Raw genomic sequence first — 24218 nt, 5'->3', positions numbered from 1 at the left:
TTAATTATGGATACACGTTAAAGAATGATAGCATATATTATTTAGTATGATCTCTCTGATTATATAATACTATATTTTATAATATAAATATACAGCATATTTTTCCTTGTTTCCTTTATTTTCTGTCTAATTTTTTCCTGGTGGACTTTGAAAACGGGCAAGCAATTAGTACAAAACGTTATTTAGTACAAAATGTTCTAACAAAACTAATTCTGAGAATGATACATATGATAAAAAGAGGTCATTTTTAAGTAAAATTACAGTAATTAAGCAACTCAGCTTCTTTATGAATAGACATAATATAATTCTTCAAGGTCAAAAGAATAGTATAAAAATTTTAGTTTAAATAATATTGAAAGAAATTAATCTAGAGAGCAACAAATCAAATAATAATAATAGTAATTTCTTTTAAACGAGTGAGACTACTTAAATTCAACAACAGCATTAAGACCACTTACGCAATTTTCCATCCTTAAAATTAGACACGATACGAAAGAGAGAGAGAGAGGAAGGGAAAAAAACTACATCTTTTTCTTCATCTCCGATTGCATTAGTCTGAAAGGATGAATGGGAGATTTATGTGCAAGGCACACACTGTATTCAAACATGTTAAATAAGTAAAAGATCGCTTTAATTAAGTGAAACATCATCGCATTACCTTCTACGAAAGAAAAATGAAAGAGTGAAAAAGACAAATTTGCATCACAATTATCTGAATTGCTCTTTTAAACATCTGAAACTGTCCACCTGCTGCTAGCAATTCGATCTGAACGATACTGGGTTTGCAACTAGCGATAGCGATGACCCCCTTTAGCTTATCTTTTGATTTTTTTGCGTTTTCCCGCGCTCTCTAATGATGACATTTTCAGTTTTTCAACTTCGGGTTAATGTCCAGACTTTGCAAAATTAAAAGCAAGGGGAGAGAACTTCTAGAAATGGATCGTTTGTCCACAGGAAAAAAAAACAAAAAACCCATCTGATTAATTTTAGATATAAGCATATATATATATATATCNTGGCACTAACTTTTAATTTTCCTTTTATGTCCAAAGATGCTCTACTGTTAGAACATCCTGGAACCGTCCCGCATCTCTGAAACATCATAATGGATGGTGGATCGTTTGTAGTTTCTGCAGAATCACACATTCTCAAATTATCAGAACATTTCTCAAGAATTTTTTTGCAATTCGGATTCCCTATTGATAATTTTGTACTATTCGATTTCATATTGCTGCAAGGATTACTGGGATGCACAACTGTAGAGCGTTTAGTAACTGATGCCACGTTTGGCGTAGCTGCCCGTGATGACAAGACTTTTTTACCATCATTATTTTTAAGATGACCGGTATCGTTACAGATATTTTTATTACTGCGTGAGGATTTTTCATTTGGACAATCGGTTTCTGCAGCTTTATGTTTGCTTTCATCTGATTTAGATGACTTATGTCGAGATTTATGCGAGTCGCTGCTAGTATTTTTCTTAGATGAACTAGTGCTCGATCCTTTCTTTTCTCTTTTCTCGTTTTCTATTTTGCATTTTTCCGACTCGCACTTGTTTTCCAGTCTGTTTGTTTGATCGTGATGCTTCTTCCATGCAGTCGACGTGGAATTATGATGAAAGGCACTGGATTCGGTTTGCATAGAACTGTCTGTTTTCTTAATATTAGATCGATTTTTGCTTCCGCTATCATTGGTACCGTTGATGGATTTAGATCCCAAGTGATTCTTGTCGTTTGATGATGGCAGCGACAATTTGCAGGTCGTCTGTGTGTGAGGAGTACGCTTCAAGCTGTTGAATTGATTATCAGAGCTCATAGAAGAACTAGTAATATCATCGGTGCTAAATTCTGCAACAGTATCACTAATGCCGCTACTAAGTGAACTACTATCTTCGAAACTGAAAACAACAAATCTTAATTAATGTCGCTATAAATTAAAATTATATAATAATAAATATAAGTAACTATATGGCATAAATTATAGTTTCTATTTAATTAATCTTAGTCCACAATACAAAATCTATTTAATCCTATTACACGATTAATATACACTACAAAATAAGATACATTAATCTGTCGTAGTCATAATATAATGTACAGGTCTTTTCTTTTTCATTTTAGTAACGTGTAGAAACTATGTTTGAGAAAAAACACAAGCACGAATAAGTTATATAAATAAGTTTTGTTAGAGTATATCGATATCCCTAAAGATTTATAGTTGATTTATCGCTGCGATTAAAGTGCAAAGACTGTTTCTGTATAACTTTCTTGAATGTCATTTATGCTTCCACTGACGTGACCATTTATTTTTACTTTATATTATAAATAATCTACTGTTATAATTTACACGAGACCTGAAAGGTGGCTAGAGAATTAACTAAATTCTAGATGACAGTTTAAATTAATATAAACAGCATTTAGTGCTGAGAATATTTTGAATTATTTATTCAGCTTCTGAGACACTCTGCTAATTTAATTTTGGACATTCATTTTCGAACAATTGCCCTAGAGCAGAAGATTACATAGCATCGTATACCGTGCGGATTTTAGGTTAGAGTTAATTAAATATGGTAATCGAAATCGTTTTCATGCAAGCAAGTTTTTAAGCGAAAACTTTCACGCATTGCTTATTTATTTTATAAAGTAAATATATAATTTCCTTATCGTAGATAATTAAAATATTATTAACTTTTATCGTAAATAGATCAAAAGTTAAATGGGCAATTTCATTAATTTTTTTTCTTGTACTTCATTAGTTCATTGGAGCAAACAATCAAATACGGTACTTCATTAAAACTTCAGCCGGAGGGGCAGACTGCCAGCAGCTAATCAATGTTTGTATACAAACAGTGGAAATGTGTAGTGAGATTCAGAAAATAACAAGCTGGAGTAGTTAACTCTCCAAAAGTAAAATTCTTTAAATCAATCTATCACAAAATTTATAAACTGCAAAATATACAAAATAAATCAGTTCAATGTTTGAAAAAGAAAAAATAAATTATAGCTTTTTATGTAAAGTACGTATTTTATAAAACTTTTTCAAAACAAATATACACGAGAACCGTTCAATAGAAAGTAAAACATGAACTTATCAGGTAACTACATAAAACCAAATGTTTTCTACAGTATCAAGAAGCTACAGATCAGAAACCATAGCAAATACAGGATTAAGTAAGTCATGAGGAAGGTTGGATAGAGGAAATTTGACAATTTCGCAGGAAAGAGTAAACATCTTCACAAAAGTAACACAGAAAAGATCTGATTTCTTTATAAGATCTTACCTGACATACCAGTGACGCGTTTCGCGGTGTTTAGAGCGGTGCATGGCTGTGCAAAAGACACACCTCCAGACAAAACAAGCGATTTCGGGCTACTCACACTGTATCGATTGGGATGTACCATCTATGGCGGCAGATGAGGGGAGCGAGCATCACCTTCTGCAATTGTAGCTGGCCTCTATTGATCAATTCATTAAACATAGCGAAGGGAAGGTTTTAATGTTTCACCCAATCCAATTATAATGTTTCTGTGAAGTTTCAAGTTTATTCTTTACGTCGATTTGTTTAAAATAAAAAAATTAGTTTCGTTAATAATAAAAAAAAAGTGAAAAGTTATGATTAGTTAGAGGCATTAGCGAATTCTTTTCTTCACAAAGCTCCTTTATGTTAAGTCCCGCATAATGCTCTTTGTGAAAGGACCCTGCATTTAAATTAGTTTTATTTTCTAGATAGAGACTTACTACTGTTTCACTTTCTAAAGCGACTGCTCACGCATTGCAACATCTTTCATGCTGGCCTTTTGTGTGAGAAATATTTTACTTCATCCTGTTAGTCTCTAGACTTCTGCTATATTTCAGTCTGTTTAATGGGCATAGGGGATGGAGGAATCGATTGCAACTGCAAAACGCATATGAAAATGCATCTGAAATGCACCATTTCCATTCTTTCTACGATGGAAACAAATCATATAGATCGAGTTTTATTGCCTTTTTTTTTCGTAAAAGTTAGTAACAGCTACAGGTGCAATCCTAAGAAATAAGTGTGGTTAGATTTTTTTCATTCTTTTTTCCCCTTCTATAACCTTTCTTAAGATAGAATTATTTATGCGTTAAGCTGGTATGATTTATGTTATTTACTTAGATAATGCAGTAGATCAAATTTATTTAATATATGATATGACATATTGAATATAGAATATAATAGAAATAAATGCATAGAATAAAATCTAATATTCAAATTTTGTAAAGCCGATAGATATTCACTGCACTACACTACTCATAAGGAAAATTTTTGTGTATAATCTATTTATAATTTTTTAAACCTCTAATGTGTGGAATAAGTTAAAAAAGATCATAATTTTATGCATATTATGTGTAAGAATAAAAATTAGATTCTAAAATATAATTCATATTTTATATATAAACAGAGATATTTAAGTATAGACTAATATAATATATATTACATTAGAAAAACATACTATTATGATAATAATTTAGTTGTTTTTATATAGCAAACTATTAGAAAAAACTGTATTAAATAACATAAAACAGGTGATTTTCTTTAAAAAAGAATCTTTTTTTTGTATGTGTAATTAAAACAAACGCCTTACTTTTCTTGTTTTAAATCGAATTTACGAACACACACAACGATTCTAATACTTTATTATGAAATTACAAAATCATTTAACATTTAAACTGTTTAAAATTATTTTTCCCAAAGTGGAATATGACAACGTTGCTATAAAACAGGCCAATAAAAGAAACAACCTGAAATAGGAGTTTTATTTTAAAACATTGAAAACTTCAAATCCAAACCGATAAAGTTTTCTAATTACTTTTAAAACTAATCAAGAGAAGTTTTTAACAACTGTCTTCAAGTCGTTCGTGGCTATATTAGGAGAAGCAGTAAGCCGATGTAATAAATGAACTGGATAACAAACTGACACAGACAGAAAAGAAACTGTTCGAGACTAGACTAAGCCAGTCGACCAACAATACCGCCATCTTCTCTAATTTAAAACCCTGCAGATCGTTTTATCGATAAATGGCGGCAATCCATACACAAAAGAAATGCGATTTGTCACAGCGGTGGAGTGTTCTGAAAATTGGATATAGAATTTCTACTCGTGAAATTATCAATTAAATTGTTTCTATCGCCTAATTTTAGTCTTCATCGATTTCTGGTAAGTGGAAATGCCATTGGAACTTCCCTTTGATGTGTTTTTCTTTACATCAGATAATGTGAAGAAGAGCATTGCTATCTTTAAAACTTGTTTTTCTTGTGTAATTATCTGAAATTACAAAGCAAAGAGTTTTAAGAGAAAGTTGTTTCGCATGTAATGATTATTTTTTTATGACATTGCTTGAAGTATTTTAAATGATGCTTCGAGCACACCCCATTAAGAAAGATACCTTCGATTTTACCTAAAGAAACTTTGTTTCTAAAAATACCGATTTAAAAAAAAAAAAATAGTCTAGTCATTATGTTTCCTATAGTCAAGCAGAAAAAAATTGTGCATGTCACGAACAATAGCGTGTCGTAGTCTGCCAGTGCCTATACAGATGACAACAATTGATAACTGTGAGAGTGGAATATTTTCTTAACTCTAACTAGAAACACGAAACTTTCATAATACTTTTATAACATAATTAGAAGGTGGAAGCTTGATGATGCCTTACTATTCTATTGTTTCGCACATTCTGTAATAGTACACGATGAATTTATCATTTATTCATGTGCGACTTTTTAAGTAGGAAATCGTCACGCGTTACTAACTATAAAACTTTGAAAATCGTTCTGTGGAACATGAACGAGATAATTAACCACGTTGCGTTGATAATAATTTATGAGCTGTTGCGATTACGATTATTAACAGGGTGGATTTACAATATTTATTTGGATATCCGTAAAACATGATTAGAAGTATACAAAGTTTTCATTTCTGATTAAATTTTTTTTTTTATGATTATTATAAAACTCCTCTAAATATTGTAGTCTAGAATGAAATTATCAAGCAGTTTGTAGCAAATTTTAATATTAATTTCAACAATATAAAAAATGCAATGAAAGAAAGTAATTGCACATTTTTTAGAACATTGAATTTTAAATAATTTTAGTTTAATCTCATTTTTAATAAAATTCCTCAAACGAAAATTGTCGAGTTATAAAAGATATTAAATTAGCTTTAATTTCACTCTAAACCATTTGTATTAAATACAAATAACAAAATATATTTGTTTTTTTTGCGCGAAATATCACTGTTAATTTTTTTTTATTTCAAGAACTCACCCGAATTTAATTGAATTCTGCATAGAGGATTTATTTCTGAAAAAAATAGAAAAAAAAAAAATTAATTAATCGATCGATCAATTCCCGTCACGTCGAAGTTATCTCTTAAAAACTTCTGATTTAATTCAATCAATAAAAGGTTAAAGTTAAAAGAAAGTTTAAGGTCCAAAATGTCATCTGTAATGTTTTTTAAAGCGCGAACTGTCACCTCCATTAATTCTACAGCATTCAACTAGGATCAATGGCCGATAAAAAGCTCATCATCTCCTCTTAAAGATCCCAAGTTTTCAAAAACCATTTTATGTTAGTAAAACATCCTTACACGTATACGAACGAATAGTAGTTTTATTGGATTTCGTTTATCTATCGATTATAGAGAGCTCGCTTAACCTCCTACAATCAATTTACTGTAAATGATACAAAATAAAAAAAAATAATAATAAAGCGTTTAAAAAGTCGATTCTTTGACTATTTATTTATAGACATTGTATTCGAGAACAGTTTTATATTTAGCTCGGACAATTACGCATCTTATTATCCGTCAGGGACAAACAGCGATTATCTATAAGGATAACGCGTTAACAGTATGGTTTTTGACCTCGACAAGGATATTATCCTCAATTTATTAGACTTCCTCAAAATAATTTTGATAAAATATCACGTAGCTAGCGATGCTCTTCGCATCTTAATTTTTTGAAGAGTTCTGTTTTAAATTTAACAAAATTTTCCATGAAAATGTAATCTAATTTAAAACACTTTAGCAAACGGAATTTCATTTGAACTAATACAGTACTGTAATTTCATATTTATATATGCACATGTAATAGTCATGGCATGTTCAAAGTTGATTATCTTAAGATAAACCGTAACTTTTTGCAAGGCGAAATCACATCTTATTAAAATGATTATAATAAAGTTTTTTTTCTTGCTGTTGCCTTGGAAATATATGAAGAGGAAATGATATTTAGGTAGTTTTTCAAACTATTTTTTACTCTTGCAGGTGCAAAATTGTATAAAGATAATTATGTACTTACCTTTCTTCCTGAAAAATGCTGGTTTGCTGACTGCCATTGAGATCCTTACTTCTATTAGTATTCCTTTTCGTGTACAACGGTTGGCTGCCTCCTTCGCTCAAATATCCGCTAGCGATATCATCGAGATGGCAAATGGCCCCTGGGCGTAGAATCTCACCATCGCTCATGTAACCCGCCGATAAGTCAACATGATCCAGATCAGTGAGGTAATCTGCCTCTAACAATCCCCCACCTCCCAGAATCGATTTCTTCATGTTGTACACCCGGTTGGTGTCGGAAAATATCTGTTTGCCGAAACCAATTCTTCCACCATTCAACTCCGTTTGAAATCTCAGCCTGCCAGTCAGGGGGCTGAGACTTCTCATGTAACCGTAAGCGGAAGATCGAATGATGGGTTGCATGGGTTTGATATTCAGCACTATGTCTTCCGCTTCTTCAGCTAGAGTGGTCTCATTCATCTTGTTGGAAGAGCTGATAATCTTGTCGGTATTGTCGAATGCTGTCTCCAGTTTTAAACTATCGTTTTTGCTGTTTAAAATTGGAGACACCATGGCTACACTTATGCTCTCGTTGCGAGGACAACTCTTACTCAGTTTGACCTCCGGTTGGATCTCTGGAGCGGAGATGTGAACAGGGACATAAATATCTTGGTTGTTTTGCAGTTTCGATGGTGTCTTACTAGTCCCCTTAACAGCAGCAGTAGGTTTGGGTAGGTGACTCCCAGCCGTCGACATAGTTGCAGAATTAATCACTGGATGGGTTTCACAAGTTTTAGAAGGGGGATCCGTCTTATCTTGTGTGCACTTCTTGTCATTCTGTTCACTTCCTTCTTTATTGTGTGGAGTTTTACTTTGTGCGCCCACAGATTGGTTAGTCGATACTTTTGACTGATGGGATGCGGTGCAATGCTGGATAGCCGGTGCAAACTTTGACAAATGGATTGAGTTATTGGGCTGACTGATCGATGATTTATTATTGTCTAAACAGCTGCTTGATATATCTTTGTGGAGTGCATCAGACGTATTGCTTTTTGTTTCTTTCTCGTTGCCATCGTCTTGATCCCTAGATGCGCTGGTCTCCACTTTATTTACTTCTTCCGGTTTGTTCGATTTTTCTTCGATGGGTGCACTTTTTTTTATGTTGAACGACTTTCTGCTTTGTTGCAATTTCTGTTTCTCATCTGTCGTCAATTGCGATTCTTGCTTCTTTGGTTCGCTTTTCGTAACTAAAAATAAGTGATACGGTAGTTAACAAAGTTGCTTTTGGAACTTATATATCTGCGTGACAGAGAGAGGGTAGAAAATAGTACTGTACCTTGACTAGTAGTGGCTTTGGAAGGGGCTACTGCTGTCTTAACAACTGTATTCTTCTTTGGGCCATTGCGTACAGTGGGTCGTACGTTATTGCCTGCTGCTGTTTTGTTATCCGTACACAGGCTGGTAGAAGAATCACTTCTCTCGCTCTGCGCCGAACTGATGCCGCTGCTACTGCTTGTACGTTTTGAGACCGGATTAGCTAAGAAAATTCAGACATTACTCAAACAACTAGTTAAACAATGTATTTATCAGAAATGCAAACATACCTTTGGTTCCAGCTTTATCTTTAGAATTAAATAACTTAAACTTGTCGAACATGGAATTGTGCGAAACTTTATTCTCCCCCGATGACGTTTTATTCGCTGCTGGAATTTGTTTTCCAGATTGAATCGAGTTAGATGAAGTCGGAGGTCTAGACAAATAAATCAAAATTATCATTTGGTTTGTGACTAACGTACTAATAAATCAGATAAGAATTTTATGTAAATATTCTCTGAAGAATAAATCTGGATCATCAGCATACGAGCTTTTCTCGCTTTTCTAGAATCGTTAGATGTTATCTGCAATACAGCTACTAGAATCATGTGACAGAGAACATTCGATCATCTCTGCTAATTCACTTTTCACGTACATTTAAAAATTTATTCTATTCGTACTTAACCTAAAATATATTTTAGTAAGTATTTTACTAACAAATAAAAATTCATTTAAAAACTTAAAATGCAATAAAAATGAATCTTAAAAGATAATATTCCTTTTAATTATTAAAACACGTATAATTTAATAATACACATTATAATAATATATTTGCCTATAAGCATTTACATTAAATTAATTGTAAATTTTGAATAGCTGATAAATTCGAAATTTGAACCAAAAGAAACTGATTTTTTATGCATGTTATAATCTAGAATAATTGAAATTATGTGACTAAATAGCGAATCTATTGCTAATAGAAACGGGAAACAAAAAATCGAATTAATTTTAATCCACTTTAGGCATTTTTTTAAAAAAAAAATATTTCACATAAAAGCACCTCAACAACAGAATAATATCAGTAAATAAATAGATTTTGTGAATTTACTACAGTTTGAACACAGCAAAAGTTTATTTACACCATCGCGTGAGTCATTTGTTATGATATTTATCAGTCTGTTTTTAAGATAATTCAACGATTAAACATTAACAATCACTAAAAAGTTCCCCCAGAAAGAAACAAAAACAAAGCGTTACCTCATCTAATTATAATTAATTACATTTAGAAGAGTGAAATTACTGAGTGAAATGACAAATGTAAACTTGTTTGAACGTAAAAACTGAATCAAATCTTATCAAAACTTTAATTATTGGCCAGTCACTTCTACTCGCTAACATGAGTCACGTGTTAATAGCCACTCGTTTAGAAGTGTGACAAATGAAGTTTGAGTGTATCGATCCGATCAAAATTGAAACTCATTCTAACTTGGAAATATTTGTGCTGCTTAACAAATTACAGTCACTTGAATGACAGCACGCAGCTTATTAATTATAAAAATGATCAAACTGACCTGAGAGTGGTAGCAGCTCGATCCCTCTGTCCTCTAGGCTGTGGAATAAATGAAGCCGGTCTTGAATTGCAGTTTGATGACTGAGGCGGCTTACAGGCTACACCGGATGTTCCTGCAAGATTAAAAAAAAGGAGGATAACTGATGATTGATTCATTCATTGAAGGCGTGCCATTTTTTTTCCTTATCATCAACAACAACAACAATTCTTATCCTCATAGTTGGATAAAAGTGGTTTGTTTCATTCAACACAATAATCTGTTATCATATATATATAGTAGTGGAATTATATTAAACTCCTCGTTACGAAAGTAACATTATTCTTTAACTTAATATGTCGTATTTAATGGCATGTGTTAATTTTTTTTTCATTTCTGTATTATTTTTTTTGACATACCAAGAACTTCAACGACTGATTCCACCTCTTTCGAAGGTTATAATAAAATATATTTCGGAATGAAAGGAAGCTTTATCCGTTCATCTGACCTCAACTTTTCTCGATAGATTAATTGCTCAAGTTGCAATAAACCACTTGACGATTAATTGAGAACGAAGGCCACTTGGGATGAAAACAATAAAAATACTCACCTTCACGATTATTGCTAACTATCATTATGCGATAGGCTCTAAATGGGGAAAGGAAATGTCAGTTTTCTAGGACAGAGACTGGGTTTGTCTACAGAAACTGCTCTAGCAAAACGGGATACACCCAACTGATATCCAAATTTCCTCCCTTCATACCCATTACTGAACTAGAAAGATGTGGTGTTTAGTTTTCTGTTAACATCATTAAAAATATCAAAATATGAATGCAAAGCAAGAGAAAATTTTGATTTCAAACAAGTTAGGTTAAAGTACAAGCACAGTTTAGTCCTATTAGTAATTGTTTATTATTAAAAAAAACAAAAAAAAAAATCATTTGCCCGCCTTCTGTGGTGCTTCAATCTAGAAATAGAAGTTCTATATCATAACGAATTCGTGATGCTCTTAAATAGATGTTTTAGTTCAGTTTAAATAATAAGGAAAGACTTCTCACACTCAATCATTTAGATCTTTTTATACAAAGATGGCTTGAAAGAAAGCGTTGAAATATCATTTTATGTAGGAGGGGCCAATAGTACTTCAGGGTCAACGCTCATACAGTCCGATATTGTAGCAGGACGTTGTGCAGCTCTGGCTGATATGACCTATAGAGTGATTTAACACTGACACAACCCAGACGATTCAGGAAGCTGTGTAATGGCATTCAAAACAATCTATAAATATGACAGACGAGGAGGCCAGCGAAGGAAATGGTTACGTTCGAAAGATGTCTCTGGAAAATATTTTAAGACACATTTTTAATTGTTTCTCTTTAAGCTCTGGCGAAGAGAATTTCTGTTATGCTTAACAGGGGATCGATACGAGAAAGAAGCAATGTTAAATTTTAAGCGAGTTCCATTAAATGTGATCGAAAGCTTAACCTTCCTTTCAAACGGAATGCGATTAAGAGTACACGCGAAGCATCTAATACATTAGTGGGCTCCTTAGGCAACTGTCACAAGTCATCGTATCATCTTCAAACTTTATTCATTGTTTAATTTTTTATGTTCTTAGAATGATGAGGTAAATCCTATGTTATATGTGTCATGCGAAAAATAATAATAATAATAATAACTGACGATAATTTTAACTGAACATCTACATTTGTAATTTTAAACTTTGAAGTTAATGTCCTAATTAAGATGGAAGTTTGACAGAAACAAAAAAAATAGACTATAATTTTTGTACTAGATTTTCTTTTCGTGTTTAAGATGCACATTTCCTGTAGAGATGGCGACCTTGAGAACTTGAGCAGGCAGCCATCTAAGAACAACTTCATTTTTATGCAATCCAGGACACAGTTGTTCTGATTTCTTAACAAAACAGTCGATGGAAAACACTTAACTTCTACATAAAATAGTTTAATATTTAGTTTCTTAAAAACATTTCTGGTATAGTTACGATGTTACAATTTCCATCTTGGCAAATTAATCTCCTTAGATATTAATGACTATAATGTATACTAGTTTATTAAGTTCGAGTTTAATAACACAGATTTTAGATACAAGTTATACTTAAATTAAATTTCGTTCGCTTTAATCAGATTTAAATTAGTCATTAATTATATTTTACATTAATTAGTAATCAGACATAACACGAACTAATTTAGTTTGATAGATTTAATATAAAAAGTTGTTTGCCACAATACAGCCAAAATCACAAACGTTAATCTACAATAACACGCGCCAATTTAACTAACTATAAAACTTAGTTAACGACTACACAAAGTAAACACTCAATCTCCTGAGTTTTAAGCAGGATTTGTGCAGCAAGACCCCCTTAAGGAGATGATCTCAATTAGTGAACGATCGAGAGTCGTCTGAAGCAGACAATTGACACGAGTGTTGTACTCCTAATAGCATTCGTCTAGGGAAACAGGATTTACATCCCAACCTGACGGACAAACTTCGAGTTGAGTACTTGTTAAGGGGAGGATTTGGAAAATTGACACACACACACACAAAAAAATCGATGATGAAATTTTGCATGTGTTTAGAATCTATAAATAAATGGAAATAAAACGAGTTAAAGCAGTATAAAAAGTGAGGAGTAAGAGATATTTAACAGTTCTTTAACCTTTACTGTAGTTTAGAAGAGATCAACAAGTGATCTTATACGACGTGTAATATATGGCAAAGAAAACAGATTAAAGTCTCTGTTAATGACAGAATGATCTTTCTAACTGAATGAACCTAGATTGGCAATGATCCAACTTGCCATGCTTCATTAACTATTGGGTGCAATTAATGAGAAGAAATACGCCTGATCGGTTTCGTTTGTAGTTTGTATCGATTGAATTTGCGCATAAAGCAGATGAGCTGTTTTCGACGACATTTGTCAACGAATCAAAGAAACTTATTAAACCTCATATTAACATACAAACTTTATTTTTAAAAATTGAAAAACAATTAAAATTCAATTCGGGAGAAGAAGAAATTTAGTTCTGATATAAAAGAAGTTGAATGCACTCTGCTTTTCACAGTCATTTTTAGAATATTTTAAATAAAACACACATTTCAATTCACATTAGTTAATTTTGTTCGTTTTAAGTAAATAAAAGCTCGTTCTAAAAGGAAGTTTAAAGCTTAAACATTCAGTTGTATTGAAAAAAAAAACACAGCAGGTATACAAATGACATTAATTTATTAAATGAGAATAAAATATTTCGAAAGCAATCAGTAAAACTAAATAACTTTATGACCTTATCTATAAGAAAGGGAGAGAAAAAGTATATGTCAGCAAATGTAAAGTATAATTTGATTCGATACAGACAAAGATTAATAAGATTTACAAACTACTTGGATGTAGCGTCCAATAAGAAAAAAACAAACAAGCCATCTCACCTTATGCGACAACAAAGCTTTCCTTTGTCAGCTCGAGCTTGTGTTGTATTGCGAGTCAAACAGAACTGGGGAAGAGAGAACAGCTATCCCGTCGTCCCAAGCACTGAGTCATGCTTAGGGGTCAGGAGCAGGATGGAGGAGGGGAGAACATCAGCTGATTTCGGCGTATCAACGGCGACCTTACAGGCATCTTAAGTTTCGCGCGATGACGTAAGAAAGTATTTCCCTTTTTTTTTTTTTTAATCCACCACAGTTAACGAGGTTCAATCGAGGGCTGTGACCCGCTGGGAACAGGTAGATAATTGTAGAAGAGTATATCACGAGTTTCTTTATCTCATCTACCTCTAGAGGGAAACAAAGAATTGTCCAGTTGAAATCGAATTTTTTGCTTTAGAATTTTAAGCCGTTTCCTTTATTTTATTTTACTTTATTTTTTTCAATTTCTAAGCTTTATCCACTAACGTGATTAACTTTTCAATAAGAAAACGATTAAAGTACAGACAGTGCTGTCGATTATGGTTTGTTAAGTTCTAAAGATAGATGAAGAGTACATGTAAATATTTAACTAAACCTAAACCAGATGGTGATTAAGACACGAATAACTTGACTGAGAAAATAATGTGCATTTGTGTATGATAAGAGATCCGATTACGTTCGTTGAGTCAAATTAGAATCGAGTGTCATTTAAAAACTGAATAGAAGTCTATGAGACTTGCCCTATATTTAAATAACAGCATTTGTGTGAAAAGAGCAATTTAAAAAATTATTTATATAAGATAATTCGAATTAATTTTTTTCTACAGGTTCTATGAAATTTCCAGAATCATATTATAATCCTGGAAATGATCCTTACTTATTATCTATCCTTTAGATTTATTTTTTTTAAGAGAAAAAATACTTCATGTGGTATATGCATGCATGTAAATTTTATTGTAAATTATCGAATTTTAAAATAATCTGTCATTCAATGTGTTATTTGAATTTGCTTCGTCAAATTTATAAGTATTTAATATATTCTGGGCAATTCTAATTACTATTATTCTGCCTATTCAGAGGAAGGACTGGTGCCTTGCGTCGAGGGACAAGGAAAATTTATGATCTCTATCCCTTTAAAACTTGGCAACTTTAAGGAAGTCAAGAGCGAAAATTCTAACATTATATGGATTTAATCAGTTTCTCATTAAGGAAATAATTAATTTAAAATATTAGCGTTTCGAATTATTAAAATTATCAGAAATTTAAATTTGAACGATAAAATTTCAACTAATCTCCAAGTTAATAAGTAGAATTTTCATGGTTAAAAGGAAATTTGTGCAGAATTCTTAATTTAATTAATTAATTAATCTATAGATTTCGATTAACTTTTTAATTGAAAACATTTTGAAAAAGTTTTGCTTCAGTAGACTAAAATAGTATTTAAATGAAATAAAAAGATTATCCCTACACCTTCCACGAGAAGATTACACTCATAACACTAACATTTGAAAACTAAAAAAGGAAATTCTATACATCTGTGGACCACCTGCTTAGATGTCTGTTGCGAAACATCTAAAATATAGTATGATGCATCCCATTTATCAATGTTTACGTATTAAGAGTTTTCTCTATCAGTGTTTCCAATTAAACCGTTCACGTGGCAGCAATTTAAACGTTAACGTTACTTCTCGACGGGGTGTATGTTTCAATTTCCTGCCTTTAATCTGATTATAAATTAAGTTTCTGGAGTAGGAACTTCATTTTTCAGAATACGATTAAGATAATTGTAAAAATAGAAGTTATCGCATGCAAACCTTTAACAATCAGACATTCCTAATGATGTAAATTTGGAAGAGAAATTTGAAAAGATTTTTACAGTACAAACTTTGTTGCTTTACTACATCAAAGCTTGGATCGATGTATTCCCATCGAATTTCATATCCCTTGTACGGTTGCTAAGCAACAGGATAAGTGGGAGAGTTTCTACATGCATATATATCCAAGTTTAAGCAATACGGACTATTGCGCCTGATGTTTATCCTTCTTGTGATTAGTTCTTCCTTTGTAGGGTCGGTTTGCATTATCGCTTGACAACCTATCCACCCTCTCACTGAGAATGGTAGATCCACCCCGTACCATTTTACTGTTGAAACTGTTTAGTGCAGAATGAAAGAGTCGTATCTCGGATACTGCAAGAAGGAATTTGCTGATTGGTGGCGGGATCCTGCTTCTAAAATTGCTGGCATTCCGAGAAAAATTGACTTCTGTGGATTATGAAAGACATAACAGAGAAATTTCCTCGATAAACTTTTAGTATGGATGTGTGAGGCAGTTTGTTATGGTTTAAAAAAAGAAATAGAGTGTAAGCTAGGGTTTTATTTATATAGTGATAATAGTAGGAGCTATATAGTAAGTGAAAGGTCACAATCAGATACTGTTCGTTTAATATTCTTCCCAGGAGGAAAATATTAAATACAAGAGAACTGACGGTAAAAAGTTGAATAAAGAACCTATTAATTTAATAACAGATTAATGATGTTTCTCTTAATGTTTTGTGTCGATGTAGTCTAATTGTAATTATAATTTTCTAAAGTATTTTCAACTAAAAGGTATTTCTTTTTGCTTAGTTTTTTACAATTTGCAATTCGAAATTTTTTATTAAAATATCAATAGTAAAATACAAATTTCAATTAAAATCTGATATGAAATTTAATTCTTATATAGCATTTTGTATATAATAAATATTTATATTTTAAAACCAAATATTTATCTAATCTAAAATGCTTTTATTGATTCAAATTTGTTATTTACTACTTGCAATTTTTAAATTTACTATTATAATGCATTAGAAACAAGAATTGTTATGGGAAGGATGTTTTAATTAAATTTCATAAAAGAGTTTATGAAATTATATTAAAACGTTTTAAATAAAATACATTGGATATAGCCTATATATAGAATAATAACAGGCTTATATATAATCTATTATTATTCCGATATCTGGAGGAAAAAAAAACAAAAACTTTATTCGTTCTGAATTTAAATCTTTTGTTTTTCTATCATTTAAACATGTGAGACTATTTGTAATGCAGAAAAATAAACAGAGTAAAATGGAAGATAAACATCTGTGTTAAGATCCCAAGATGGGATGAAGAAAAACACTGACCAATCGCTTCTTATATATATTATATGAAAATTTAATTATAAAAGTTTTATATCATATGAGTATAACATGTGCTAAGAAAAGGCATTGGAGAGTAATTAATGCATTACAGTTTAATCCTTCATCATTGGATCAAATTACTCTAAAACGGTTAGTGTCGCCATCTATCGGTGAAAGAATAAAGTACGATTAATTTTTCTTTCTCACATTTATGTACTTTTATGCACAATAATTATGCACGTTTCTTTCAAAAAAAATCTGTCAATATCATTAATTAGTTTGTTTTTAAATACCCACTTGTGAGCTACAGTACGTGAAACCTAATCGACGATTGAAGAAAAATTACGAAATCCATAGGAAATGTTGAGAAAATCATATATTTTCGAATAAAATATAATTAAATTCTTTAAATTTCTTTACTTTTCTACAGTATTTAAATTCAATAAATTAAACTTTATATGAAATATATAATATAGCCTACAGTTCGATTTAAACACAGTATTTACATTATATATATAATATTTTAACTCTTAAATAAATTTACATATTTGGTAATATGATGCGGAAGAAAAATACGTCGTTAAATCTATTTAAAAAGGTAATTTTATACTTTAATTACACAATTAAAACGGAGTTAAGTTAGAAGGGATAATGTAAAATCATAAACAAAATTCACACTAATTTTAGAAAATAAAAAAACATTTTTTTCTTTTTATTAATAATTGCTTAGAAGCTTAGACTATAAATAGAAAAATATGTTTGTTTCATATATATAAATGATGATAAACATTTTATTAATTTTTTATTTCATTTGCACACATTGTAAAATGCTTAAAAGCAAAAGCGTGTTTTCAATATGCAATAAAAAGAAAGCATTATTGTATTTTTTCCGAGTAAAAAAAGAAATAGAAAGAAAGAAAGGAATAACAAAAGAGCTAAGCCATTGTTACGCAAATTTTTAAATTAAATAACAGTTCCACCCGATGTCGCTAGATATTGTTCGTAAAGGATAATGCATGTTTCGCATCTAAAGAGAATCGGAATTTTTTCACTAATTTATTGTGGCATTTCATTAACAGATTAAATAATTTATGCTTTTTTTTTTAACTTAACAATTACGTTTAAAAATTAAGATAATGTATCACTCACCTGTAGTATTATTAGTTGTAGTTTTTGTTAGCTGTGGCCTTTCTATCTGATTGAGTTTTCGTGTGTTTCCTGATGTGGGAGCTGGAATATGACTGATTGAAGCTGGTGAAGATTCGCGACTCGCGGGTTTAAAAGGAGCGGGAAGTCTAAAAAAAATATATAAATTATTATATATTTAAAGATTATAAAAAGTTTAAATATTAATACTCACTTCGAAGGCATTTCGGAGGTACAATTAATATTTGGGCGTTTTATTTTATTTTCTTTAATACTGTTAGACGTTGCCGAATTCTCTTTCTGTGCCTGTTTATATCTCGAGAGGTTAAAAAACAAACTCAAAATCGATTTCAGATTTCCATCCTTGATGTCTGAAATATTTAATATAATTTTTATTTAGTGAACAACGGGCTAAATTTTTCAAATACGCTACGAATTAATCACGTGTAACTTTCAAAATAATAACAGCGGTTTATCTCTAGACAGCATTTTAACCCAATAAAAATATTTCTAATCATCAGACATTCTTGAGGAATTAAATAACTGCCGATGAGTTTTCTATGTAAGAGTGCGACCTTGATTGTAATCATTTATGTATACAAATATGTAACAGAAAAGCTTTCAATTACGTTGCTTTTCCTCTGTTTTAACGAACTTGAGGGGTGGGAAAAAAAATAATAATATTTAATGAACGTTACTCAGCTAAATCATTAGATCTGTTGACTCTATAAACAAATCGATATTTAAATTTATATACAGAGTGCACTTTTTACCATAGAAAGTTGTACGTGCCATCCATTAAGAGTAGAAAACCTTGCATAATAGTGGATTCACAGAATTTACAAATCAAACCAGACCATCTTCTGACCTCGTTTAACACTCAGAATTTTACGAAAAAGAAAGACGTAACACAATCTAAAGTCCACTCCTCTTTATAATCTTTTAACATAATTCAAACTGCTCTAAATTTATTACAACCAAGAGAATGTAAAGTAGTAATCTGATTCATAAATAGACAACTTTAAACTTGAAAAAAAATAATAATATTGAATAATTCATCAGCGTTTTTTGTCCGCTACAATAAAAAAAACGCTTATAAATAATTCAGAATCCATTATTTTAAAAGCAAAAAATTTCGTCCCTCCAGGAAAAAAAAATGATTTGATAAGCGGCAGATGGCGCCACTCATCGCAACAATACACAAGAATAATCTCTACAAATCGATACTTTTCTTTAGTTTACAGCCGCAGTAAAGTCTTGGAGAAATAAAAGAGAGAGCGAAAAAAAAAAAAAACCTTTCTGTAGTATTGCTAATATCTATTCTTATCACCGAAGAACCTTTTTTCTTATCAGATTCTAAAAATAAAACTGTACGTGATGGAAGAATATCCAGTTATTCGTTGCTTTCGGCCGATATTTTCCACGTGTTTTGTCTCCCCGTAAAAACTCTACTCTAGTAAAATATGTATTGGTTTAAGAAGACAAAAACACATCAGTGCCTGCGGAATTTCATCTTTAATGGAAGAGATGATCCGGAGTATGTAAATTTTTACAGTGAAAGAAACGTGCCGAAATACACAAATAATCGTTTTACTACATTTATTTCGACCATTCGGAGAATGAAAAGGGAGAGGAGGGATTTCTATTTGGGATTAACATCGTGCATCTTAAAGTAATAAAATTTTATAGAGCTTTTATTTTGTAATTGTTAAACGCGGTTTTAATATGAAAATAAACATTGAATATATCTATCTATATTTGTTATATTTACATCTAAAATACGATCTAAGATGTAAATGCCAATTTATAATTTTCAAAAATGGTAGAATTTTCGACTATTATAAATATATTTTTTAAAGTTATGTAATACAATATAATGTGATAGACCTACCCTCTGAGTTTAAATTTTAAATTGAGATTATAAATACAATACTATTAGTTGATTAATGCTTAATTCGTGGGATGTTTATGCTTTAACGATTTTCTATTTGTCTGAACAAGATTAAAAATTCTGTTTAAACACAGGAAATGTCGCTGTAAATTGGTGATTTGGTATTTTATTAAAAGGACGTAAAACATTTTTACTGTCGGAATCTATTTTTAGGTAGATATATAGCGGTATAATATGGATTTACCGTTTATCTGTTAATTAAAGTATAACATAATTCAGTGTATGTTAAATTCGGGAATAAAAACAGCCGTAAGAGAGAAAATTTAGAAATTCCACATTGTAATAATGATCAAACTATATAAATTAGAATAAGAATATATTTGAATTAAATCATTAAAGGTGAGATAAATCGGTAGTATCGTCTTTTAAAATGGCTAAATTATTAGTATTATTGAAAAATAATAATCTCGTATCTACTAAATTATATAAGTAAATTTTACTTAAATTTAAAATTCTATTATTAATAAATATAGAAAAATATTTTGATTGATAAAAGGAAGACAAGACAGACCTTTACTAGTGATATTCTGCGTGGAAACACCCAAATCCACTAACAACGCTAAGCAAAACTCGATGTTGTTGACCTGTAAAGACACAACCCATTACTACTTACTTGTTAGATGGGATGATTACATAATCATATTACTAGGAGGTTGTTTCAGATACGAAAGAATCGCTTGTAATTTTTTTTATATCACTATGGAACATTAAATGAGCAGATTCCTTCATGTCCGATTTTAACGATAAACATTTAAATTACAGTACCGCGCTTGAGAGGATCGATACAACTAAAACATCTTTTGAACAGCATGTTTTTAAACGGACGAATGACTAAAGAATAATGCATGTTCTTTCTTCCAGCACTTAGGCACTTTTAACAAGCACGAAGCGAGCGCATGATGATTAAAAGAATATAAAAAAATATATATATTAATAGATATAATGCAGCTTTTAAATGCGAAATATTATAGTAGGCAAGTTTATAAAAGTACGAATGAAGGTTATATATTGCATTAAATTTCAACTTAACCTTCGAGCATAGAGTATTAAGGCATGGCATTTGCAAACAGATCTACATTAAAAAAGTTTCGCCGCATCTCCAGGCATTTAATTTCGTCTTAAATTTATATAGGATTCATTTATAAACTGGTTTGATAACAGTAAAAATTTTTAAATCTAACAATGCGTGCGACCGCTCGTAAACGTTGCTTTCGGGACGTCGATACACGTACAAAGTTTAGATTTCGAAATACTTCAGCTATTAACACTACCTAATAAAACAGAGTTTTTACGAGTGTGTTGCACCCAGTTCTTCACTGTCTACGAACTGTTTACATAAATCCATTATAAACAAAGCCATTCCAGCACAAACCAATAAATACACTCTAAAATCTGTTTGTTAATGCGTATCCTGATGAGGACATTGATGAATGCTAAGACAAGTAAAGTTGTTAACGCGCCGATATCTTTTGTATATTTAATTATAACCAGATGCCCGCTTGTCACTGACGTTCGTGCTTCGGGGTGTATGATTAAAATCCCGATTGAAAACAGAGAAGTTTTTTAAAAAAAAAAAAAAAAAGCTGCATATAGATTTTCGACGCCTATGTATGATATCCAAAAGCGAGTAAAATGAAAAACAAGATCTAATCCGAGGGTTTTCTAAAAGATTTATACAGGCAAACTATCGAAGAATCAGCATAAAAAGACTTACCAAACGGGAAAAGATGGGTTGATGTTGTGACAGACTGTTTACCATCTAATATTACAAGGACAAGTCCGACAGCAGCTGCTTGCTGTATAATCCAACAGCCTTCTATCTGGATCTCGTTTCACACCTCGGAGACGAACTTGCTATGTTTCGCGGCTTAAAGAATGTTCTCACGAGTTCCTAAAGTTAAAGGGTGTTAAACTGTTTGAATGACGTCCTAAGTAAAAATTGTCTACTTCCTCGGTGGCGCTCTGTGTTTCTGAAACACGAATTTTTGCTCATTTTCAAAGCGATTTCTTTTTTCTAACTTAAAAAAATCTTTCTATTATTTTAACTCTTGTAGAAATTAACTTTTTTTATAGCTGATATTTTTTTTTAATTTTTAAAACAGAATAAATTTTATTATTTTTATTTTTTTAATTAAATATTTACCTTTCATTACCGAAAAAAAATAAATAAATTCTTTGGTTCAAAATTGAAATTTTTATTATTGTATTTTATATTTTTAAAATTCGATCAAACTGGAAATTGATTTTTCTTTGGCATTTTTAAAACAGAACTTTTTAATCTTTGCACGACTAAAAAAAGAATTCTTCACAGCCATTCATTTTGTCGTAGGAATATTTGTTTCTGCACAATTTACTCTTAACGACCGTCAACAAAATCCTGCCCACTCTTATCGTTGAATTACAAGAAATATTGCGCTTTCTTCCTATTGCATTTCGTTTGGTCGGGCTTTTTAGGAGATGGATTTCCCCATAGACGCGTAATGACCTAATAAGCCCTTTCCCAAGACCCGATGATCATTTTTCAAAACCTCGATCGATAAATTGACATAACGAAGCTTTGCTGATCTTCAAATTGATAGAATATCAGTTTTGAACAGCATTTAATATGGGAGAATCTTACTTAGACCTATCTAAAATCTTTATAGGAATTTTTATAGCTCACTGCATTACTTTAAGTCACTGCTAGCTTTTCGAACTTTCGATTTACTTAGCTAGCTTTCTCTGGACACCCCTCTCCCAAAAGAAAAATGTAAACTATTTCGGCAACTAGACGAACTGCGGCGATAAATCATAAAATTAACCAAAGTTCAAAATGGAATCCTCAAGTTTTTTAATATCATTTATCACTCTAACAGCCCGTCAAACTCGATATTTTAGATACTTAATCTCCCCATCGACATTCATCATTCCGAACTATACAACGTTCGACATGACAAATGCATGGTAAAAGCTCAATGGTCACTAGACAGATGAGTTCATGTTTAAAGCTTTTTTTAAAATTAATAATGTGAATTTAGCCAAATGTTCGAAATTAAAAACAGTCTATTAGCAACGGTTCGACTGATTTCACGAGAAAAACTAACAAAGGGTAGTAATACAAATCTGATATTGACCCTAAACAATAGTATTTTGTACAGTACTGTCTCAATTCTCAAATATTAACATAGAAAATAAGGCTTAAACATCCTATTTATTGATTATAAATGCTTAAATTAATACAGAAAGCGCACCGAAACATTTCACCTGCATAGTTTATGAAGTAATAAATTAATATTTATGGATATTTAAAAATATGTAGGGTTATTCATTTCAATTGATTAACTTAACATCAATTTAATTGTAATTTCCCGTATTTTTTACATACAATAAATTTAAAATTTTCGTGTAAAATTCAACCATACGGAGTCGTCGAAGTTCAAAAAACAGCTTATTTGGCACTCTCTATGTTTAGCACAGGAAGTGCATGTTTAACGAAGTTGCCAGTCACGCTTAATTGGCAGTCAACTCATCTCAATAACTGTCTCTTCCAGACAGGAGCCATTACATCTTCGTTACATTTATTAAGATCCCCGATGGAGTTATTAGGGAGGAGGAGGAACTTGTTAATCGCATCATAAACAATATTTTGTTTATCAAAAAGGGAGGAGAAAATTTTTTTTTAAATACAAACAAATATTTCATTCATAAAAGTAATTTTAAGATAGACAACTGAAACAAAACAGTTTTTCAGACGAGGGATTAAAGAGATTTTCTAGAGATTAAACAGAAAGGACGGATATTGTGCAGATCCTCGGGATCTACTCCAGAACACTGTGCAGGTGGCATTTTTTCACTAAATAATCGTTTATAAATATTTTTCAGCCATCTATTTATAAATTTAAACTGTATATACTTTATATAAGTGGTGAAAGGGATGAAAGTTATTAGATTAATATTTTTATTCAGTCGATATTATTATTATTATTAAACTTACAAGTTGAGCTGGTCAGCTATTAAAGAAATACATCACGCCTTGATATTAATTACAATGATTTAGATTATATAATAAGAACAATCGAATGATTATTGCATATTTTACAGATTTTGAATACATATGAATAGATATGTCGCAAGCGTGCTTGAGTGTGTGTATTTTTATGTCACATATATTCACAAATATAGGCTATATACAAAACAGTAATGTGTATCAATATACAGTAGACCCCCCTATAACACTGTTGATAATTCCGTGTTATATGAATTCCATGTTGTACGAGTCACTTAGATTTTACAAATACGTGTGCCGGGCTGTGAACGGCTCACGTATTTGTAAAATCTAAGTGACTCGTACAACATGGAATTCATATAACACGGAATTATCAACAGTGTTATAGGGG

At 31.2% G+C, this 24218-nt stretch overlaps 1 protein-coding gene across 1 annotated transcript in view; it reads right to left on the bottom strand.

Moving 5' to 3' along the window:
* The window catches only part of LOC111637151 (neuron navigator 3-like), a 64291-nt gene that overhangs the window by 15602 nt on the left and 24471 nt on the right, over positions 1 to 24218 (bottom strand). Inside the window, exons 4-12 of the mRNA XM_023382572.1 lie at positions 20354 to 20426; positions 18106 to 18262; positions 17895 to 18040; positions 10184 to 10295; positions 8903 to 9048; positions 8635 to 8835; positions 7321 to 8545; positions 6287 to 6322; positions 1045 to 1897 (exon numbers count right to left, since the gene is read on the bottom strand). Coding sequence (XP_023238340.1) covers positions 1045 to 1897; positions 6287 to 6322; positions 7321 to 8545; positions 8635 to 8835; positions 8903 to 9048; positions 10184 to 10295; positions 17895 to 18040; positions 18106 to 18262; positions 20354 to 20426 — 2949 coding nt within the window. The remainder of the gene's footprint in view (positions 1 to 1044; positions 1898 to 6286; positions 6323 to 7320; positions 8546 to 8634; positions 8836 to 8902; positions 9049 to 10183; positions 10296 to 17894; positions 18041 to 18105; positions 18263 to 20353; positions 20427 to 24218) is intronic.

The sequence above is a fragment of the Centruroides sculpturatus genome, unplaced genomic scaffold (assembly GCF_000671375.1).
Source record: "Centruroides sculpturatus isolate CEXI.00-Female unplaced genomic scaffold, Cexi_2.0 scaffold1026, whole genome shotgun sequence".
Lineage (NCBI taxonomy): Eukaryota > Metazoa > Arthropoda > Arachnida > Scorpiones > Buthidae > Centruroides > Centruroides sculpturatus.
Note: the sequence above shows the minus strand (reverse complement) of the source record. Positions and strands in the feature narration are given on the sequence as shown.